At 47.0% G+C, this 9,522-nt stretch overlaps 1 protein-coding gene across 2 annotated transcripts; it reads left to right on the top strand.

Moving 5' to 3' along the window:
- The first annotated feature begins 453 nt into the window (after window positions 1-453).
- rab6a (RAB6A, member RAS oncogene family) lies at window positions 454-9,502 on the top strand. Of its 2 annotated transcripts, none has more exons than XM_079738526.1 (8): window positions 454-942; window positions 2,139-2,197; window positions 2,566-2,619; window positions 3,624-3,729; window positions 4,625-4,736; window positions 5,830-5,923; window positions 7,525-7,591; window positions 8,049-9,502. In XM_079738526.1, exons 1-8 carry the CDS (start codon window positions 873-875, stop codon window positions 8,111-8,113), a joined length of 627 nt encoding a protein of 208 aa, XP_079594652.1. In that variant the 5' UTR covers window positions 454-872; the 3' UTR covers window positions 8,114-9,502. The 2 variants fall into 2 exon arrangements, with proteins under 2 accessions (XP_079594652.1, XP_079594651.1); XM_079738525.1 differs by lacking the exon at window positions 5,830-5,923 and adding an exon at window positions 4,992-5,085 and having other exon boundaries at window positions 457-942.
- Window positions 9,503-9,522: the final 20 nt, after the last annotated feature.

Below are 9,522 nucleotides of genomic sequence, written 5' to 3'. Positions count from 1 at the left end.
GAAAAAAGGTTACTGGATGAAGACCATAATTTTCACGTCAACAAAATATGATTTACAACTTACTTTCTAAACCAACAGAAAGGCACGGGCGGCCTTCCTCAAACAAGCGTATTGAACAATTAACGATTGCATTCATGTAGAACATACATTTTTTTATGAATGCAGGTTGCACACGATTGATGCACGGCCATAGCATTAACAGTAGGCTACACTAGAGTGGATTACACGTCTAACTGGAAGCTATGGCGCCCTCTGTCGGTGATATAAAATAACAACAAAGCCTACACGTTTACGGAAGTTGAATGTTTCTCTATCGTTTACCCGTCCCTGATTCAACTGTACACACAGATATGCTGTGTTTTATTACAATTGTTTATATATTATATGCAACCAATCCTAAATGGTGACCATCTATCCCGGGAGTTAAGTAAATGTAATGATTAAGGTGTGTACCCGCATTGACCGGTAGAAGACAGTGTCCCATCAGGAGAGAAGACACCTGCAGAAGAAGACTGATCTGTGAGTAGCGTTACCAGATTGGGTCCGATTCTTCCGCCTAATCTGGGAACCCTGGCTGCATCGAAATCTGGCCCAATCTGGCAACATTGTCTGTGAGGCAACCACTATTCCTACACAGCTAGCAGACATGTCATCTCTCATGGTGACTCCATCGCAGTAGCTCCTCTGTCCCCCGAGACTTGCCTGGGACTCACAGTCAAAGCAGCGCACCATCCGTCCCCATTTTGCAGAAACATAAAACTGTCAAACCCCGCGACCCTGCGGATCAGAGAGACTTTGATCCCGGACCACTGGGGAGCTAGCGTTAGCCGCTAGTGAGCTTCACAAAGTCCGACAGCCCACTCGTTCTGAACATGTCCGCGGCCGGGGACTTTGGGAACCCTTTGAGGAAGTTTAAGCTGGTTTTCCTCGGGGAGCAGAGTGGTAAGTACGGTCACCACCACTGGGGATGGTTGGTCTAATGTCGGCCGATGTAAGGGTTTTGAAATGGGGGGCGTAGAGGGACGATTAGCGGCTAAGCTAACTCCGTAAAGTTGGAATAGTGTCAGCTGTTTGTGGCTAGCAGGCCAGCAGTCTGAGATCCATTAGAACGACATGAATAAATAATAGATTTTAAAGTTTCAGACTTATTACGCTATCTCTTGAAATCGTTGCACATATTTGTATTTTTGACGCGTCGTCATCGATGATGCTTTATCGGTTTATCTCATCTACGACAGGTGGGCTTAAATGAATGACCGATCATGTCGCTAATAGATTTACTTGACTATATGTAGTCAAGTAAAGACTATTTTGAGTAAAGTCTGTTCACTTGGTGAATCAGGGGTAATCTAGTGGCCCGGCGACATTCCTGAGACCCATCCCAGGATCAGTCGGTCGGGCAGGTTCCTTCTCTCTTTAGCTTCATATTGTATATCATTATAACGTATTAAGAATGTAATCAATCTGGTTTGGCACTGCAGGCCAGGTTAATATCAGATAACTCAACCTCTATTACGTAGTAACAACGGTCAATACACCAGGATGGAATTAGGCATGCCATCCTGTGAACAGATGATATTACAGAAGTCAACATTCTAGCCAGGAGAAAAGATTTTGTAGAACAGCCCAAGGCAGTTCAATTTTACTAGAGAAAAGGGCTAAATGCCCTATGCCCTATAAAACTAAACTCCTGGGGCGTCAATGCCTTGTAATTCTGACTGTCACTTGAAGGGTACTCCTAGTCAGAGAAACATAGCTTCCAACAGTTTAACTTAGAGGGGCAGTCTCTCTACTGACGGACTGCTCTGGACTTGATCATTTAAACAGTCCAGTTGTAGCACCGGTAATGCAGCCTTTACTAATGGGTCCAGGCAGCACAGACAGCACTTTCTATCTCTTAAACTTCTGATTCAATAAGTACACACAAGCCTCTCTTTACCACAAGCTGTTCTTAGAAGGCAGGGTCATGGGCGGGGCAAGATGAGAGTCAGATAATTGAAGGTTTTCCATCACATTTCTTGGCTCTGCTGTCTTTGTGAACTACCTTTATAGAATATATCACTTTCTAATCTGCAGATGTGTGGGAAACTTGTTAAAGCAAAAGTTTAAAACATATGTTTTTGTTTGTGTGTCTTTAGTGGGGAAGACCTCCCTGATCACCAGGTTCATGTATGACAGCTTTGATAACACTTACCAGGTGAGGCGTGCTGTTACAGAGAAACATCCACTGTTACACTCAGAGAAACATCCACTTTTACACTCAGAAACATCCACTTTTACACTCAGAAACTTCCACTGTTACACTCAGAGAAACATTCTGCTTACTGTTACATTCATATAAACATCCTACACACCGCTACACTCATAGAAACCTTGTACTTACTGTTACACTCAGATAAACATCCACTGTTACACCCAGAGACACATCCTACACACTGCTACGCTCATAGAAAGCGTCTACTAACTGTAACACTACTGTTACACTGATAAACGACTCACCATGTAGCATGCGTGTATTCAACACCATGATGCTGCCATCTCACGTTGTCTCATGTTTTATTTCAGGCGACCATCGGAATAGACTTCCTGTCCAAAACGATGTACCTTGAGGACAGAACGGTAAGTCAAGCATTCATCGTCAGTCCCTTAGGATCCAACTTGTATTTGTTCGGAGACTTCAAGATGCAGACAACGTTCGACTGGGGGGGCGACTGTGAACAGGTCTGTTTGAAACAAACAGGCCTAGACTTATTTACCCCCCCCATTAAAACCATTTAGCTCTCATTCAAATTCTCGCTGTATACCTGCCGGTATACAGTGTAACCATGGTAACATTTCCCTTGCCAGCTTCTGCTCCACACTGGGCACTGATGTCATGCGCCCAGTGTGGTGTGGTGGTGGTGGTGTCGGAGCAGAGGTGCTGGGGTAGGACAACAGGGCTCGGCTCTCCTGTGATTGGCTAACAGACCAGTCACTTTGTTTAATTTAAAAACAACTTTTCTCTTCTCCTTTCTTTCCACACATGAAACTCTATTCATTCATTGGTTGAAATGTAAGACCTTACTTGAGCGAGCTGGGAGGCAAGTGAAGGCAGACTATTATTATTATTTGTGTTATTTTGTTTTGATTTTTGATCCCGTCCAACGAGATCCCTCTCTCTCTCTCTGGATGCTATCTTATCACCTGCATGCTATCTCTACTATCTGCCAAGCTCTTTCTCTCTCTGTCTCTCTCTCTCTTGCTCTCTATCCCTCTCTCTCTGTGTCTGTCTCTCCATGTCTCTCTACCTCTGTGTTTTCCCCTGTTCCCTCATATCTAATCCTTCCATTCCTTTTTATTCTTGATGTCTTCGTTCCATTATTCCCATCATTTCTCACATCGGTTCTTGTCATTTTTCTTTTTGTTTTGCTGTTATCCCTCCTCCCTTTCCTGCTCCTCTTCCTCACTCTTCACCCTCACTCTCCGCCTCACCCTTCCTCCTCCTCCTGCCCCACCTTCACCTCCCCCTGCCCCATCTCCTCCTCACACCCCTCTTCCTCTTCCTCCTCCTGCCCCATCTCCTCATCCTGCCCCTCCTCTTCCTCCTCATGCCCCTCCTCCTCCTCCTCCTCCTCCACCTCCAGATCCGGCTCCAGCTCTGGGACACGGCCGGCCAGGAGCGTTTCAGGAGCCTCATCCCGAGCTACATCAGAGACTCTGCTGCCGCCGTGGTGGTGTACGACATCACAAGTGGGTGGAGACGCACACACCCGCACACTCTCTCTCTCTCTCTCTCTCTCTCTCTCTCTCTCTCTCTCTCTCTCTCTCTCTCTCTCTCTCTCTCTCTCTCTCTCTTCTCTTTCTCTCTCTCTCACGTAAACACACACCTACACACGTAAACACAACTACACACACGTACCTACACCCACCAGCCAGTACATGAGCTCCCCCTAGTGACTGCGTTGGACACGGCGGGTGGCCAAGGGGGAGGCGTGGCAGCGTTGCTATGAGTCAGGGTTCTGTGTCTGCGCCCCGCGGCCCCTGGTCCCGCCCAGCGGGGGGCCCCAGCCTGGGCCGGAGGGCGTGGAGCACAACCAGCCAAACCCTCAGGGAGGAACGGCTCTCACCAGTGACTCACCACGAGGCACGGCCCGGGAGGGCCAACACATCACCACTCCCTGTCACTGAGCAGCCTTCTCCTTCTTCTCTCCTTCTTCTCTCCTCCTCCTCCTCCTCCATCTCTCCTCCTCCTCCTCCTCCTCCTTCTCTCCTCCTCCTCCTCCTCATCTCTCCTCCTCCTCCTCCTCCATCTCTCCTCCTCCTCCTCCTCCATCTCTCCTCCTTCTCTCCTCCTCCCTCTCCTTCTCTCCTCCTCCTCCTCCATCTCTCCTCCTCCTCCTCCTCCATCTCTCCTCCTCCTTCTTCTCTCCTCCTCCTCCTCCTCCATCTCTCCTCCTCCTCCTCCTTCTTCTCTCCTCCTCCTCCTCCTCCTCCTCCTCCTCCTCCTCCTCTCCTCCTCCTCCATCTCTCTTCCTCCTCCTTCTTCTTCTCTCCTCCTCCTCCTCCTCCATCTCCTCCTCCATCTCCTCCATCTCTCCTCCTCCTCCTCTATCTCCTTCTCTCCTCCTCCTCCTCCTCCTCCTAGATGTCAACTCTTTCCAGCAGACCACAAAGTGGATTGATGATGTCAGAACCGAGAGGGGAAGTGATGTCATCATCATGCTGGTCGGAAACAAGACGGATCTGGCCGACAAACGGTAAACCCTTCCTCCTTCACTTATTAAGTCATTGATTATTGATCCTGTGGATCGATCAATACCCTCTTTCTCTAACCTCTGTGGGAGGTTTACACACGCACACACACACACACACACACACACACACACACACACACACACACACACAGGGCCAGTTGTTTGTACCTATGTATGTGTTGACTACTGTTTTAATCAATATGTGTATGTACCTATGTGTATGTACCTATGTTGTGCGCTGACCACTGTGTCCACCAGGCAAGTGTCAATAGAGGAGGGCGAGAGGAAAGCCAAGGAGCTAAATGTAATGTTTATAGAGACTAGCGCCAAGGCAGGCTACAACGTCAAGCAGGTAAGAGAGACGCACGTCAAGAGAGAGTTGTGCTCTGACCTCCTGCTGTGGTTCGACCCCTGACCTCCTGTGAAGGTCACCCCTCACCATGACAACCAGGTCACCATCGATCAGAACCTGTACAACTTTTTGGTAACATAATGAAATAAGGGTACAGTTAACTGATTAACAGTGGTGTTCACGTAAAGTAAGGTATTAGTTTATGCATTCTTGGGTAGATTAAGGGTTTACCCTAAGCCTTACTTATTAAGTGATGTATTAATGAATGCCTTAGTAAAAATGAACACCATAAGTGATTACTAGACCATTAGTTAACGGTTATCATTGTTAGTTAATGCTTATTACTGCATTAGCCAATGTTAATTAATGGTTAATTATTGATCCTCTATTTAGTGTTACCAGCTATTTAAATGTCCATTGTGGACGGCCGTGGCTTAGTAGAGGGTCTGTACTCTGCTTAGAGGGCTCTGTTTCACCTCCAGGTGACTCGTTGATCGTTGATCAGCCATCTACCCATTTGTGACATCACAAGTGGGCGTGTCCCCTCGGCTGGAGTTCCAGGACCGGGGGTCAGGGGTCGCCGACCCTGCAGGAAGGAGCACAACTCGACAGTCTCTGTTAACACACTCACCTTGTACCCGTGTGTGTGTGTGTGTGTGTGTGTGTGTGTGTGTGTGTGTGTGTGTGTGTGTGTGTGTGTGTGTGTGTGTGTGTGTGTGTGTGTGTGTGCTCGTGGCCTTGCAGACAGATAACGACAGAGGAGGGCGAGCAAAAAGCAAAAGACATGAATGTTCTGTTTATTGAGACAAGTGCAAAGACAGGCTACAATGTCAAACAGGTAGTTTGTGTGTGTGTGTGTGTGTGTGTGTGTGTGTGTGTAGCCTGCTTCCATTGTGCATGTGGGACTTGATTTGCTTTGTCATGGGTGTGTTTGGGGGAGATTAATTATCAAACTCGCAACCTGCTACAAACCGGCTCCTGTTGAGTGACATTTCAGAGCAGTGAGAGTTGGAATCTAATAACCCCCTTGCCCACCCTCAACTGATCGATTGATTAATTGATTGAGTGATTGATTGCTAAATGTGTTGCTGCTGTGAAATCAGCATGAAATCACATCCAGGTTAAAGGTCATCCTCTGCTTGTGTTATGATTGGCTTACGCCTGGCCTATACGACTCCTGTAGCATGTCCAGAGCTGTGCTATAGTGTAGACATCTGTGTGCTTATGTCTACATGCTAGGGCTCTACGGTATGGACTAAAATGTATATCACGGTATGATTTGAGGCATAGCCTAACGGTATTATATCACGGTTTGTTAATTTTATCTTCTAATTTCGATATAAATGCTTCTGAAGGGGTAAAATACTGGTTAGGCAGCAAAACTGCGTAAAACAAATGCCAAATATTTTCTCAAGTTACTCCCATCTCTGAAAAACACATAATGTTTAATGATAAGGATTTCTTTCTCCACTTGCTCGCGGACCTTGCCGTATAGTTTTGGCATCTCAATTCAGTACCTGGATCGAGTGTTTTGAGCATCTCTTTAAAGCCCTTTCTATCGACATTTTGAAAGGGAACCATGTCCTTACACAGGTAAACAGTGACGGCGTTTGTTGTCTCGTTCCACCGCTGGCTTTTTTTGTCGTAAGGACTGGCTTTGGAAAATGCCTGCGAAAGCGATGTCTGATATGCAGAGACAGCTTCACGTTACCAGCGTCTGTCTCGTACGGTGCGGAATGAGAGCTCGTGAAGGGACTATTGCGCAAGCGCGCCTGTGTGCTTGCGCAATAGCATACTGCCTGAGAAGGCTGTCAAAATCTGTCGCTTGGAAAAGTAACTTTGCGCCGCATTGAAAAAGGAACTACGTTTCCTTACCATATTTTCAGTATTTGTGCGTAACTTTACTTTTTACATGAAAAAGTAGTTACGTTACTTTATTAACACGTTACTTACCTTGCAACGCGTTAGACACAACACTGTCTACCGGTCACACCGGCTTCATGGTAACGTCAAAATCCATACCGTAGCGCAAATTCACTCCGGTGTACTTTCTCTACCGTTTATACCCTACTCCCCTACTACATGCTAATACATACTGCGGACGTGCTGCTGGGGAAGTATACACCAGCCCTAAGGCAACATGGTTTAAATCGTCCTCCATCAATCATCCGACCACACTGCCTTCTGTGATGCGAGGTCGCCCAACCTCGTATCCCAACAGCAGAGTGCGTAAGTCAGAGGTCGGGGCCTTACTACGGCCTTCGCTCTCTCCCCGGGACGAGGTCACTGGGATAAGGGTTCAAGGCTGCCTCGACTCATTAGCGACATTGACAGTGGAGCTCTGCTGGGGTTAGGAGACGTGAAGCTGTGGTTGAGTCTGATGGGCCGTGTGTGATATGCTTCCTGCTTCCTGCTCCCCCCCCCCCTCCCCCTCCTCAGCTGTTCAGACGCGTGGCAGCGGCTCTGCCCGGGATGGACGCCACACAGGACAAGAGCAGAGAAGACAGTATCCTTCTGACCACACTGCCCCCTGGGGGCCGGTTACAGGCGCTTCACCTTTTGGTTTATGTCGGGACCTTATTATTGTCCATCAAGTGTGCGAAGGGGAACTGCTTGTATCCATTTTATATTCTTCCACCACCCGGCTGTCAATCAACACAGATGTGACGTCATCCTCCTTATTTTATTTAAATCACTATCCGGTTATTTATCAGACGCTTCAATCCAAAGACACTTCAAGGGAATTCTGATGCGTGTTATAAAGGGGCAGGTAGGGGTCAGGGGTCATCTTTCTCCAGGAGGCCTACAGGTCAGGCTTACAGCAGACGACTTGATGTGATTTAGAGATAGGGGTGTGGCTCCAGACCAGAGGGTTGTGGGTTCGAAACCCTGTCTTAAAAGCAACAATGCAACAATGTGTCAATTTGTATATCGTTTTCCTCAACCTCCCCGCCCTTCCTCAGTGATTGACATCAAGCTGGAGAAGCCACCCGATCAGCCAGTCAGCGAAGGCGGCTGTGCCTGCTAAGCCCCGCCCCTGGATCCTTCAACGCTGCTCTGATGTCTTCTTAAAGCCTGTCTTCATCTCTCTCTCCTGCTCCCCTCCCCCTCCCCCTCCCAGACCCACGACACTACTCCTGGTGTTCCCCTACGAGATCACACCTTCATGTTGTTAAATGTTAGCCATGCCCACTTTGGATTGACCTATGGATCGTCACCTGGATGACTTTATGCAATGCTTCGGAAATGAGTGTTTACAATATGTGTATCGGCCGCGTCAGACAGGGCCAGAGGCGGAGAAGGTGCAACCTTTCGTTTGAGTGACACTGAGCTCCGAGCTTCATGCAGGCTCGCTTCACGAGACGATCAAAACGTTAGACATCACAAGTCACTCGATTTGGTGTGTGCTTATGTTAAGCTGAAGTAAAGAAATCACAGTACGTATACACAAAACACTGTGACCTTGTTTGTGTCGACAACTCATTACTACAAACAATATTTGTTTCCATACTTATTTTGTAGCGTGTAAGACGAAATACAAGGTGATGGAAGATGGCTGTCCGTCCAGTGCTCAGACGTAGGTTAGGGTGGGGGTGATATGGTCTCTATATGAGACGGCAGCTCCTCTTTGCTACGCCCTGATGACTCACCCAGTCACACCCAACCACTGCTGCAACACACACACACTCAAACACACAACTTCCCCCCCAAACACAGAGAGATACACCCCCCCCTACACATACACACACAACCACACAACAAACAAGAGGGCAATATAAGGTTATCTCCTCATAGATACGTTTAAAGTAAAACTGCACCTTGGCTGCCATTTTCTACATATATTTTCTTTTTTCAAAACTATCCCTTTTTTTCTAAAGACGGGGGTAAAGTTGTACGACTTGGGTGTAAGGAGGAGGTTTCACAATAAGAGTCCTAATGGGAGCCGAAGCCAAGGTAAAAGTAGTGATCATGTGTGAGTAGAGTACTCTAGTTCGGTCCTTTGCTATAGAGCTGTATGAACACATCAAAAAACGTTTGTTTTGTTTGGCTTTGTTTTGAATATATTTTTGTTAGTGATTATACTACACATTGTATTAAATCCATAATGACTTGTAATATTTATTTCTACTGGGTTCCTTTTCTTTTCTTTTTTTATGGCTGTTAATATTTTTCCTCGATGGATCCTAAAGGATTTACTAAATTCTGTAATCCTGCTCTACTCTGCCGCCACTGGCCGCCGGCGGAACTGCTCCATGTACCGCCTCTGCGTCGCCTCCATCAAGGCTGGAAATGCACACTGCGATGTGTAGGAAATAATTTCGGTAGCTTCTTTGATTCATTTAGTCCTTTAATGTTTCTGTCTGTAATGGTTTTAAATTGAAATAAAAAACATAAGCACATTTGTCATTGCTGCTGAACTGAATCCGTCTCTGCGAC

Source organism: Pollachius pollachius (genome assembly GCF_949987615.1).
Source record: "Pollachius pollachius genome assembly, chromosome: 6".
NCBI lineage: Eukaryota > Metazoa > Chordata > Actinopteri > Gadiformes > Gadidae > Pollachius > Pollachius pollachius.
Note: the sequence above shows the minus strand (reverse complement) of the source record. Positions and strands in the feature narration are given on the sequence as shown.

Coding starts and splice junctions, on each gene's coding strand:
- rab6a (XM_079738526.1), top strand. CDS start 873: ATGTCCGCGGCCGGGGACTTTGGGAACCCTTTGAGGAAGTTTAAGCTG. Junction 5,924..7,524: donor CAGGCTACAATGTCAAACAG/GTAGTTTGTGTG, acceptor CCCCCTCCTCAG/CTGTTCAGACGCGTGGCAGC. Junction 7,592..8,048: donor GGACAAGAGCAGAGAAGACA/GTATCCTTCTGA, acceptor GCCCTTCCTCAG/TGATTGACATCAAGCTGGAG.